The following is a 12,863-nucleotide window of genomic DNA, read 5'->3' on the forward strand; positions in this document are numbered from 1 at the left end:
GCGAGGTCGTGGGCGCAGGTGGTAGGTGGTTGCATCGATATCTGTGTGTACATCTGTAATATCCTACGACTAAAACTCACCTCGATATCGCTTTCGATTAATACTCTCCTCACTCGTTCAAGCATTAGTCATCACGGCCGATTCCTGTCCGGGAGTATTTTGCGCGTCGATGCCAAGGTTATCCGCTTCTTCCAATCGGATAAAATAAAGAACGTTGCAATTGTATAACTTGAGCGAAGATGCGATCGACGAAGATCGATCGAAATTAATCGTCTCTTATGAATAACGCAAGAATGTAACACGATAATAGTAAATACGGTAGCTAACTTGGAGATTGGAAAAAAATCCCCTTTTGACGATAGAGGATCGCAGGTTTTTTTGAGGTGCGTGTAACTTTTTCGTAATAAGGCAAAGGTCATTTCCGGCCGGACGAAAAGCGGAAACGAAGCGCGTGCTCGTCCGTATCCGGTCGCTGCGCTTCCTTTCACGACTAACTATTCGATAATAATCGAACACTAATCGGTACACCTTTGTTTATCCAACAAAAAACTTCGACGTTAGTTTCAAAGTTTTTAATTAACTTTATTTATTTTCCAACCTTTCTCCTCGCTGTTCAACCGCGCGTTTCTTTCTTTCTTATCTTGCGAAATACGAAAGGATCGATCTTTCTCTTCCTCTTCCTCCTGGATTGGATTTATTTATCGCGCAAGTATAAGTTTCTCACGATCAAATTTCGCGTTAATTTCCCTTAACATTTGAACGTAGATATCGTAGAGTGTTGACGGGATCGAAGGATGAGGATAAAGGAGGATCCTCGCGTGTGTTTCGATTAGCCGGCAGATATCAAGCGATTCACGTGGGAAGATAGTCACGTGGGTGAATTTCTTCCGAAAGGTCTTAGGTCAAACATTTCGTACGAGTTTTCGCCGCTAACACGATCAACGTGTAATTGCTCTTCTTATGCAAGCATGGGAGGGAGGGGAATATCTGTGTTGCGCAACGTTATTACCACGGTTGTTCCATCGAATATTTCGGATTCAGAAGTTTTCAAATTAATAACACGTTTCTTCTGTCTTTAATCGCTACTTGCATGTATTATTATTAGTCGAGATCATCGATGATCTACAGATGGTACTGGATTAATATGGTAAAAACGAAAACTTTCGCCGATTATTATTAACAAGAATAAGGCCGTAAACGTTACAAAATATAACACGTTTTATTACACGAGTTTAATATAAGACGAGTTGTTACGGTGATTAACGCTATTAGAAGGAATTATGATCGAAAGGTTTCGAGCCGGGTCCCGTTAATGCGAGAGAAACGATACACGATGGAAACTAATTATTTAACGATCTATCGATCGCTACCGTGTGATATAAAGTGAAAGTGATTTTTCAGGATGGAAGAATATACGACAAATTAACGAGAGGTTTCTCTCACCGATAGGGAACCAACGTTTTATCAGCGTTGTTTCGATGAAATAATTAGAGACACGCGATCGAATCAATTTTACTAGGTTAGGCAATTAGGTGAGAAAATCATTTTTACGAAGAATTTCCGATAATTGGTTTTTCTTAAATTTGAACGCGAGATTTTGATCTCGCCTTCCTTCTTTCGTCCCGATTTCTCGATCAAAAAATTTCTGCCAAAATACGAATTGATACGTTCTCTTGGACTCGCAGCTGCAAAATTGATGATACGCCTTCTCGAAAATTAGTATAAGACAGCTGAAAAGTATTCCACCGGCCAGAACAGATAGGATAGGCGCGATTCCGCTCAAAGTGACACTGTTGTACCCGGTATCGTAAAATTGCTTTTTCACGAAGTACATGCGTTTTAACTTGTTCATCACCCCATTGTCTTTGTACCGTTGTATGCTGTAAAAATATTCACGAGAATTATGTCACAATTATTAAAGCTAAATAACTTGACATTAAATTAAACTTATATATATATATTTACAAGTAATTAACCAATCCAGTGTAGGGACTTCGTTTAGTCAAGATTAAAGCCAAACTATCGATCCCTGATGCTTTGATGTATACAGTTTTACACGGTATTGTTGTCATAGCGTTCATTATAGCTTTGGTCAAGTAGAATCCTACTTTTTCGTTGCAAACCTAAGGAAATCGGATATAAATTAAATTCAAATTCTTTTTTTAATATTTGTTCTTCTTCTTCTACTACTATCATACTTTCACAACAAACCTGTACGAATCCATCCTGAGCCGTCAAAGGCAATTCGTGTTTCTCCTTTATTAATTTCTTCAGCTTCAAAGTTATGCTCCGATTGTTAGACTGAAATCGTAACTATTACTATATGTTCGAATATCGATCGTTTCGATATAATCACACATGTCGTCTTACAGTTATAATCTCGTAATCAGCGCTGTTTCTGAACGTAATTAATCCGTACGACCCGTGATCGACGAATTCCTCCATGGTGGAGAAAGGTAAGCTAACCGTGGAAACTGTTAAGAAACTGGTTAACGAAGCGGAGTAAGCGGATAAAATGATCAATGACGAGACGAAAATCGATAGGAAGCCCAATCTCATTGAGGTCTCGGTTGGAAATTCTGGAAAAAGAAATTACGTCGGGCGGGAAAATATTTCTTCTGTGTATAATTTTTAATTTTTACCTGACAATCCCTGTTGACAATAAATACCCCAAACATGCATGTAATTATCCGTTAGAACGTTCATTTTGACACGACCTCTCGTTTTAATAACGGTTAGAAATATCGGAACGGATACGATCAGGCATACTATCACCATCCAAATGTCTATGTTGAACGTCTGAAAATTGAGAATTCATATCATGAGCATCGAGGTCGAAAATTGGTCGATACGCATTCCTCGATATATAAAAAAAGGAAAAAAGTAGAATACTGTTTGATCCTAGTTTTCTAATTAATTCTAGTTTCATAATTATTATCGCCACGAGGTGTAGTATACTGAATGTGTTGAAAAAAGAAAACCTTCAAGTAGGCGGACCAGTGTACGGATGAGCTGTCAGGCTTTTTAAAATATATTCTCTTGTGCGACATGATCAACGGCAAACTAAAGTCGACAGCGTCCAACCTATGGCTGGTCATGCTGAATTCTGCGACGCCCATGTCGCTTTTGTTCGATGCTAATTCACCTATAACACCTTCCCAAATCTTTTCCTCCTCGTTCCAACTACCGTACTCCGACATTATGCTGGTCACTTCGATCTTGAAATTCATCGATTTGCTCAATTCTCTCACCACCGCCCCCCAAAAAAGCGACAAAACGCCATTCTTCATCTCGATGAACAAAGATTCCTTGAAATATAAAATTAATTGGAATAACGCGGAAAAGATGGAAAATTTGTTGAAATTTTGTCATGGCACTCACGTTGACGATCGATATTCGCATCGTTTGTCCGAACAAATTGTTTCTTCTTGCGTACAAAGTGTTTCTCGTAGTTACGTTCAATCCTTGTCCAGATTTCCACGTGGCCAAATCGAAAACTCTCGTTTTATCGTCGCGCAGAGCGTACCACTCTCTCAAAACCGGGTGATCGTAACAGAGGACCAACATCTCCGTGTTAAAGATCAGATTGAACGGATTTCCAATAGGATTTTGGCAAAAATTTCGCATAGAATTTTCTTGATAGGGTAGAAACATCACCAACCAGACGAAAAACGAAACGTCGATGTATCTGGTGATCGTGGAAAATTCAATCAAGTTCTCCTTCGTAGCGAGAATAATGACGCACAGCGGACGTGTCGTGTAATCTTGAAATTTCCTCTCGTGTGATAATTCGGAAAAGCTCGCGATCATCGTCAAGATACCTTGTTGAGAAAAAGCTCGGGACCATATGTAAGCCAGAGACGTTTGATCCAACTCTGAAACGATAATTGTTTCCCGCCTATGCTTTTCTCCACTCGAATCGAGAAAGAAAGTACGAGAGATAGAGATATATAACGGCTCCCCTTTGATTTCGCATTTTAAATTAATTAATCCAAATGTTATAATACAATTTTCGAGAAAAGCGAAACAAAACTTACCGGTATCAATGTCTGAATGCACGATTATGATGCAAGTCGTTTTGTAATACTTGTGAACATCTTTAATTAAAAGTATATATTTGAGAGCATCGTTTACATCCATCGAGAACGAGAATGGAACGGGCAAAAGGAATAACAGTATAATCATGTAACAAGTCACTCGTGCCATCTCACTTTAACGTTTTAATAATAAGTCTTTCGTTATTTTCATCAATCCAAAATTTTTTTCTTTTTTTTGGATTTTTGAAACTCGATAATATTCTTTTCCCTTTCAAACCTCGACCGCTCCTAATGCTAACTACAGAACTAAAACTACAGAAAAACTGTAATTACAGGTTACATTGGGACTTATCAAAGGTACAGATCTCGAAATAAGGATAGTAATGACCACAGCATGTATCACCCGTGCAATCGTACAGATTATATATAAATTGTTACAAAGATTAACACAGATAAGAGCGTTTATTCGCACACGTGCACACGTGTTCCTATTAGAACATGTACAATGTCGTGATTTAATGGATGTTTCTATAGATGTTATTTATAGATATCATCACATTTACATCAGTTGTATACAACTTGTATCCACAATTTGAGAGCATGAAGAATGAACGTGACATTTCTTGATATCATAAATGTATTATTCATTATCGTGTCTTCAAGTTAGTTATTTATATGATTAAAGACAAACTAAAGAGACGAAACAGCATTTTGCATCAATATATGATACATATATGATACATAGTACGCATATATGTGAATTAAATCTTTATAAAAAATTTTTATTCTTTTCGCATTTCTTTTGAAAATTTTTTGTTTACAATCATTGAGAAATTACCGTATTGGCGTATATTCAATTATTTCTACGCAAACTTTTAATAATTTAAAAGTTCTAATAATTTAAAGCACAAGCCACTATTTATGATCAATCCTTGGAGATATTCCATATGCAAAAATTTCATATTTAATACAAAAATAAAGAAATGAAATTAGAAAAATTTAGATTTAATTTTCTTGTAATATATCTCGATGAACAATATTACAACTGCTAATAGAGCACTGCCGAAAAAGATTATTATAATAGATGCAACACTATAAATTGCAACTGGCTCAAATTTACTTTCCTCCACGAAAGTTTCTTCGTTCTTGAATCGATTCAATATTCCAGAGTTTAAAAGTTTCTGCAAACTATAATATATATTTTAATTATTATAATTTATTATTATTATAATTTAGAAGAAGTATTTAAAGATCATCAATATATAACATCGATAAATACTAACTAGTAATTTATAATTGAAGTAAATTGATTGTCTTTTGAAAGGATCAGAGATAAGCTATCTATTGGACCAATATCGATACAATAAACTTCACATGGTATAGGCCAACTCTGCGTTATTTTCTGTATTTTTTTAGAATAACCAGTGTAATATCCTATCTTGGAATTATCGCATATCTAAAAATAAAAAATTGAATTTAAAATGTCATCGACACATAAATAAAATATAACACACACACACACACACACACACACACACACACACACACACACACACACACACACACACACACACACACACACACACACACACACACACAATACATATAAATAATATAAACTTACGATTTTAAATCCGCTTTGTACATCCATTGGTAATTTATCTATTGGCAAGAGTTTGGACATCAAATATTTTGATGTAGAATCTTTCGAATACTGAAAATAATATTTTTTGTAATAATGCATTATCATTAAAGCGTATGCATTCTATTTTGTTCGTCGTTTATTTGGGAAATGTACTTTTTCACTCGTTACACATATTTCAATCGTTCGTATTATATTGCATACATGACGTAATCATTCGACGTGCAAGTAAAAGTGAAAGCATATCGTGCCAGAATTCTCCGTTATTGGACAAACTTACAATGAGCATGTCGTAATCGGAGGAACCTTTTAGCATGATTAAGCTATACGAACTATCATCGATGAACTCTTCTACCGTATGAAACGGTACATTGCGAATACAAGCCGTCACAAAAGATATCATGGAGGCGGAATAAGCGGTAAATACCACTAGAGCAGTCATAAGTACGGTGAAATATGCTAATTTTAACGATAAATTTCGTGGAAGCTCTGTGGAAAGTATTCACATAATGTGTTTGATTTTTTTCCCAAAGAAAAACCAAAATTTAAAATGAATTTTTAATTAAAATTAATTTATCTAATTTTCACTCACCTCCTGAGATTCCTTGCTGACAGAAAATGCCCCAAATTCGAATAAATTCATGGAATATCTCGTGAATCATATTGTTCGATTCTATTCTAGATCTTATGAAGGCCAAAACAAATAGAGAAATTATCATCGTCACGATTAAAGATATCCAGAGCATGAAATTGTAAACCTGAAAATGAATATTTTCAAAATCTATAACGAAATATGAACATATCTATCTTTCACGATGTGCGTACCTTATAATAGGCGAACCATTTTACAGTGAATATCTCCGGTTGCTTTAGAAACAAACATCTTTTAGTTGTTATAATAGGAATCGTATAATCGACGAAATTAAGTCTGATATTGGTCATTGAGAAATCAGATATTCCAATGTCTACTTCTCCAGAAGCTACTAAAGAAAATGCTCCGGTCCAATGTTTCGTCGTCATGTTATAGCTTCCAAATTCACGTTTTTCGGCCACAATATCGAGAGTGAAATTTAAAGCATTCTCAAGTTCAGTGATCGCTAAACTAAAATATCCTTGCATTTTATCATTTTTTATTGAGAATAATAACGAATTCTGTAAATAAAAAATAAATAATGTTATTGAATTTCATTTTAATTATTATGCGTGAAATATATGAATTCTTACCTTAACAATGACAGCTCGCAAAACTTTTCCTTTGAGATTTTTCCTTCTCTCGTACAAACTTAAATTAGTCAACAAATCAACTGCCGCTGGAAACCCTAGTTCTTGCTTCTCTGGATACCATTTGACTATGTCCAATATCTCAGTTTTGTTCTCATCAATTGAATACCACTCACGAAGAACAGGATCATTTTGACACATCACTAACATTTGAGTGTCGTATAATAAATTAAATATATTTCCTGGTGGCTCGTAACAATATTTTTTTATATCTTCTATATTAGGTATGAATACGATAAACCATGAGAATGAGGACATTTTTAAGGACTTTGTAATTTTTGAAAATTCAAATAATATGTAAGGTCCAGGGATAATAACAATGATCAACGATCGAAGATGATTATTTTTCAGTGTATGAATGTTTTTAAATGAAGTAGTTAGAGTTGCAATTTGTTCACGCTGGAGAAGACGAGACCACGTGTATGATAAGTGTTTTATTTGGAAATCTAAAGAATGTAAAAATATGTAAATATATATTCCTTTTATTATAAATATGTGATCGAATATATTATAAATAAATTTTAAAAAATCATACTGTCGAAATGTTTGCTCTCTTTGAATGAAGACAAAAAACAAATAGAGGATGTTGAATAATAATTACGAATCCATTTTATTAAAGGAACGTACAATGCACCAGAGATATTAGCTCTAGTTAAATAAAATGAAACGAGAAGAAAATTCAAATACAATATAAGTTTCATTTCTTTAAAATCTATTCTCTCTTTCCTTCTTTCTAGAAGAATGTTATACGATTTATGGAATACCACGCAAAAGACTATAAGAATCGTTAATAACTAAATTCTTGTAAGTGGAAACAAGTACTTTTATTCAAGGCCAAATATTAAATATTCAACAAATGAAAAGTGCAATTTTTTAATATATATTATGTGTGATACTAATCTATTAATCTATTATCAAAATAGGTCATAATAACATGACATGACAAGAAGAATGCTAAGAAAGAAAAAGTGTTTTTTTTTTAATTACGTTTAATTACATTAATTAAATAATTAAATAATTAAAAATCTGTAAAATATTTTTAAAAAATTTAATCAATAGTATTAAAATTTATAAAAACTTATAAAAATATTAATCAAATATTTACAGGAAAAAATAATTGATTTTTATATATAAATTAAATAATTCTATACATTTATAACATCTTATATGTTTTATATATATACAATTATATATTTTATATATTTTATATATCTACAATACATAAAATTCATTTTAAATTGTTGTTAAATAAATAATATATCGATCCATATTCCATTATAAAAATTACTTTCTTCTCATAAATGATTATTAATGAAAAAAAAAAACATGTTTATACATTTACATGCATATTTTTGTATTTACATAATAATTACAAATATAAAGTTTAAAATACATGCACAACTGCTTTATATAATATATTTTTCTTGATTTATAAAAATAATATAATATAAAAAATTAAATAAGTAGAATAGTTTACAAAATCGTACAAAAATGTATAATTATATATTGTTATATTTAATTTTATATAATATTATTGTATAAACATAATATTGTTTTGAAAAATATTTGAAATTTTATTTAAATTTTATTATTTTTAATAATATTATAAACAAAATAGTTTTATAAATAATAAAAAGTAAATTTTATTTTATTACTCTTAGAATAAAATGATTTCACAATTATTTACTATAATTATATATCATTACAAAATGTCACGTACATTACTATTATAAATTTTATAAATTTTAAATAAATTAAGAATATTAAAAAATATCAAAAAATAATTATTTAATGCAATGACGAAAGAATGATGATTTAAAATTTCACATGGTGAATCATCGTTTCTACGCATGTCACATGACTGTCAAATTTCGCATTTCATTCAAAAATGGCGCCCTTCAATTTTCAACAAGAATTCATTACTAATTACTATAAAAAACTTAAAAAAACATAATATTACTTTTATCTAATATTATATAATCAAAATAAAGAATAAACATAATTGTTTAATTATACAAATAAAATATAATTATAAAAACATCGATAAAATACTACGAGTTACCGGAAACGCCATTTTGTGAAATCGATCGAATTACGCAGCATAAGTTTGACAGACATATATGTGTATTATTACATATATAAGCTTCATAATAGAATCATCTAGTCATAAAACAACAGAACTTGACAAGAAACTTGCGTTTCGTGAAAAGTGATAAAAGTGATTTTTTGTGGAATTACAATAACACTGTATTTTGCAATTGTATAATTTTAAAAATATATATAATAAATGCAATGAAAATGTTTAAAGCATATTTGCAAAATAGTGATTTTTCCATCAAAGAAATTCGAAAATTTAATTTATATCCTTCTAATCTCTCGGATAAATTCGAAGTGCTCTGTAATAAAATCAAAGAGCTGTTTCCTGAACTAAATCATAAAAGTTTTACTATTTCTTGGAAAGGTAATTATTATATATATAAAGATAATTTTTTATTTTTCTTCAAAATTCAAAAATAAAATTATTCAATTCAATCATTTTAATTCTCATATCATTTTAAATATATAATAATATATAATAATATATAATAATATTATCATTAATCTGGCTCAGTCGACAAATGATCAATATTAATAAATGTCAAAATAATAAACGATAGATCTAATAAATAATTTAAATTATGTATATTTTAGATAATGATGGTGATCAAATTGTAATGTCATCTGAGGATGAATTAAAAATTGCTTTTAATGAAATCAGAAACAAAGAAGTAGAAACAAAATATCTTGCAATATATATCAAACCTACTATCCAAAAGGAACAAAAATCAACGACCAATCCATATCAAAATGATTTAAATGAAAAAGTAATTCATTTTGGCATAACTTGTGATGGTTGTGATAATGATATAATTGGATTTAGATATAAATGTATCCAATGTGAAGATTATGATTTATGTGCACAATGTGAAGCAGCAGGTATACATCCACATCATTGTATGATTCGTATGCCACAACCATTAAAATGGCATCATAGTCGAAGTTTACATCACCATTTAAGAAAAATTTTCAAAAAGAATGGTGTACATCTCAATAAGAAAACTTCTTCAAATGAAAATAAAGAATCCCAAGGAATTCATTGTAATATTTATCCTTGGTTCGAAACTTATGCACCATATTTAAATAATTTTATTGATGCGTTATTAGAAGTACATAATGTTGAATCTAATTCTTCTAAGGTAATAGTTATAATGAAAATAATTTTAAAAAATTAATTCAAAAATTTAATTCAAACTTTATCAGATTAAAACAATAATTATTGTTTGAATTAGTTCTGATTATATATATTAATGTATATTAATGTATATATTAATATATATTTTAAATTTATTAAGGTTGAAAAAAAAGAAGAATCTAAGAATAATTCACATATAGATGATAATGATTCTAAAAAGTTTCCTGGGGAAGGAAGAAAATTATTTGATGATACAAAAGATGATAAGGAATCAGTATCAGATGTTGCATCAACTACAAGTCAAGATAGTAATCCTCCAAAAGTAACAGCAGATGAATGGACTATTATAGATACAAAGGATACTACTGAAGCTAACCATACTGCATCAACTTCATCTAATATGAATGAAACTAATGAAAAAGAGGTAAAATATTACAAAATATTTTAAATTATATAATATAATATAAAGTATAAAGAATAGTTTATAAATAATTTTTTATATATTATTTTTGTAAGAAATCTTCTTCAACGGCACCGTCAGCTCCAAATGGAACTTCAATTTATCCTGAATTACCAAAAGAAAAAATAATACATCATCAAAATCCAATAATTAATGAAGCCGTTGAAAATATGATAAGAATGGGATTCTCAAATCAAGGTGGATTATTAACTTATTTATTAGATGCTGAAAATGGTGATATTAACAAGGTTTTAGAAATATTGCAACCTACAAATAAACGTTAAGTGTAAAATTTAATGAAATTTTTCATTATAATTATAACAATATATAGTTCATATATAGCTGAATTTTCTTTTTTCAAAAGACAAAGTTAGAAATATATAAACAATGTAGCATTATATTATATATATTAATGTGAAATATTTTACATTCCGTTTCATTTAATGTAATATTCATATAAATAAAATAGCATGCAAAATTTTAAACTAATGTGAATTTTTATTATAATAATAAAAAACTTAGAATTAAAACATATAACTTGAATAATAAATAGAAATAATAAATAAAGAAAAACAACATGGAATACTTAATTTCTTAAAAATCCATATTTTTTTATATTATAATTATATAGAAATTTTCTGAATTACATTATTTTAAAGAGATGTTTTAAATCCACTTAATATATTTATTTTTTACATTAAAAATTAAGATACATATAGTATTCCATTGAATATATGTTATATATCGTTTGTGTTGTTATATTGAAGAGAACAATTAAGTAATGAAAAGAACAAAATAAAAATTAGAAAATCATCTTTAGAATGCTGTAGATGAAACAAAATTAGACAAGAAAAACAAATAAAATAAAGATTAGAGAAAATTTATAAAAAATATTTATAAAAAAATGTCTCATTCAATAGATGATTTTTAATTTTTATTTTATTATTAAATAAAAACTTCATTCACTTAAGAATCAAATTACAGAAAAAATTTAACATACCGATTTAGAAGTTCAATACTGATTTCAGCGTTCTCTGTTCATAAATGACGATCACACAAAAAAATAGTTATTAAGCTATCAATAAAAGTGAACCAATATAAATAATGTAATATTCGGAAAATAGTTACTATTCGATACAGAGAAATGATTTTTTATTTTAATAGTCATATTGGGAGTGAAATTATAGTGATACGTTGCGAATTTATGAATAACAAGCAAATTGATTGTTGAATAGAATATTTATAATGTTCTTACTCTGTAAAATTTATTTTATTTTTCCATTTAATCTCATATACGCATCTATATATTAATAATATAACACGATACATATATTTATAGAAAAATATATTAAAGAAATTATTTTTAAAATTTCTTAATCCTATTAATTTTTACAATTAAATTGAATATAATTTCTAAACTAACCACAAATGAAATAATTATATAGTTTCATGTATCATAGAATAAGAATTAAGAATCAGTGTCATCTTTTGAATACCTAAAATAGTACTTTTATAAATATTTAAAAGATGGCGTTGATGATCAATTCTTATCTTATTTCTATTTTTATTCTACTCTTTATTCCGTTTATTTAATCTTATATTTCATGTACGACATTCTAAAAACTGTGCTGATTTTCTAATTTTTAGTTTATTTCTATTTTTATTTCAATATTTAATTTTTCCTTGTCTACAGATTTTGCTTTGCAATCTATTGATTAGAAATTTTACAGAATCTAATCGATCCGACAGATTTAAGTAATATAATATGATTTAAGTATTATGTAAATCGATATATGTCTATTTTTAGATTTATATACTATTATATGCCAACATGTGTATTTATTTTTATATTTATATCATATATAATTTCTATTTCTATTTTGTTTCATTCCAATTTTTAAATAATATAATTTACATTACAATATGTTATAGAGAAATATACATATTTTATATATATTTAGATTTAAATAATTGATTTTCAAATTCAATTATGTAATAATAAGAATTCTGATACAATTTATTGTAAAATATATTAATCTATTAGAAATCTATTAGAATATTTTATTCGTTTCTATTTAATCTTATTCTTTATTTATTATATATTTTGATAATAATAAAAAATAATAAAAAAAAGATTGAATATGAAAAACTTTGATCACATTTCGAATTATAAGTTTAGTTATATCAATTATATTTTTTATCATTACAATA

The 12,863-nt window shown here is 28.7% G+C and overlaps 3 protein-coding genes across 6 annotated transcripts; 1 reads left to right on the forward strand and 2 right to left on the reverse strand.

Annotated features, from left to right (window-relative positions):
* Positions 1-496: 496 nt before the first annotated feature.
* Positions 497-4,320, reverse strand: LOC100577496 (glutamate receptor 3). 2 transcript variants are annotated; one of them, XM_026438961.1, is made up of 8 exons: positions 4,038-4,320; positions 3,382-3,875; positions 2,982-3,308; positions 2,643-2,799; positions 2,371-2,579; positions 2,212-2,301; positions 1,966-2,123; positions 497-1,880 (listed from the first exon to the last, which is right to left on the reverse strand). In XM_026438961.1, exons 1-8 carry the CDS (start codon positions 4,204-4,206, stop codon positions 1,529-1,531), a joined length of 1,956 nt encoding a protein of 651 aa, XP_026294746.1. In that variant the 5' UTR covers positions 4,207-4,320; the 3' UTR covers positions 497-1,528. The 2 variants fall into 2 exon arrangements, with proteins under 2 accessions (XP_026294746.1, XP_026294745.1); XM_026438960.1 differs by having other exon boundaries at positions 3,382-4,320.
* Positions 4,321-4,480: 160 nt separating this feature from the next.
* LOC102653640 (glutamate receptor 1) lies at positions 4,481-11,924 on the reverse strand. 3 transcript variants are annotated; one of them, XM_006568176.3, is made up of 8 exons: positions 11,908-11,924; positions 6,904-7,103; positions 6,505-6,831; positions 6,272-6,437; positions 5,960-6,168; positions 5,662-5,751; positions 5,321-5,493; positions 4,481-5,225 (listed from the first exon to the last, which is right to left on the reverse strand). In XM_006568176.3, coding segments are annotated over exons 1-8 (1,365 nt in total). In that variant the 5' UTR covers positions 11,909-11,924; the 3' UTR covers positions 4,481-5,026. The 3 variants fall into 3 exon arrangements, with proteins under 3 accessions (XP_006568239.2, XP_026294747.1, XP_026294748.1); XM_026438962.1 differs by lacking the exon at positions 11,908-11,924 and adding an exon at positions 11,653-11,896 and having other exon boundaries at positions 6,904-7,406; XM_026438963.1 differs by lacking the exon at positions 11,908-11,924 and adding an exon at positions 11,653-11,895.
* On the forward strand, positions 9,038-11,137 carry LOC408686 (sequestosome-1). Its single transcript, XM_392222.7, has 4 exons — positions 9,038-9,421; positions 9,652-10,196; positions 10,353-10,616; positions 10,709-11,137. Exons 1-4 carry the CDS (start codon positions 9,253-9,255, stop codon positions 10,934-10,936), a joined length of 1,206 nt encoding a protein of 401 aa, XP_392222.3. The 5' UTR covers positions 9,038-9,252; the 3' UTR covers positions 10,937-11,137.
* Positions 11,925-12,863: the final 939 nt, after the last annotated feature.

The sequence above is a fragment of the Apis mellifera genome, linkage group LG2, assembly GCF_003254395.2.
Source record: "Apis mellifera strain DH4 linkage group LG2, Amel_HAv3.1, whole genome shotgun sequence".
NCBI lineage: Eukaryota > Metazoa > Arthropoda > Insecta > Hymenoptera > Apidae > Apis > Apis mellifera.

Bases quoted from the DNA above. Each gene is read 5' to 3' on its own strand.
- LOC100577496 (XM_026438960.1), bottom strand. From the start codon at position 4,206: ATGGCACGAGTGACTTGTTACATGATTATACTGTTATTCCTTTTGCCC. The intron at 2,580-2,642 runs GTAAAAATTAAA...TTCTTTTTCCAG, and splicing joins TTGTCAACAGGGATTGTCAG to AATTTCCAACCGAGACCTCA. The intron at 1,881-1,965 runs GTAAATATATAT...ATATTTTTACAG, and splicing joins ACTGGATTGGTTAATTACTT to CATACAACGGTACAAAGACA.
- LOC102653640 (XM_026438962.1), bottom strand. From the start codon at position 7,218: ATGTCCTCATTCTCATGGTTTATCGTATTCATACCTAATATAGAAGAT. The intron at 5,752-5,959 runs GTAAGTTTGTCC...TATTATTTTCAG, and splicing joins CCGATTACGACATGCTCATT to TATTCGAAAGATTCTACATC. The intron at 5,494-5,661 runs GTAAGTTTATAT...TTTTATTTTTAG, and splicing joins TACAAAGCGGATTTAAAATC to ATATGCGATAATTCCAAGAT.
- LOC408686 (XM_392222.7), top strand. From the start codon at position 9,253: ATGAAAATGTTTAAAGCATATTTGCAAAATAGTGATTTTTCCATCAAA. The intron at 9,422-9,651 runs GTAATTATTATA...TGTATATTTTAG, and splicing joins TTTTACTATTTCTTGGAAAG to ATAATGATGGTGATCAAATT. The intron at 10,617-10,708 runs GTAAAATATTAC...TATTTTTGTAAG, and splicing joins ATGAAACTAATGAAAAAGAG to AAATCTTCTTCAACGGCACC.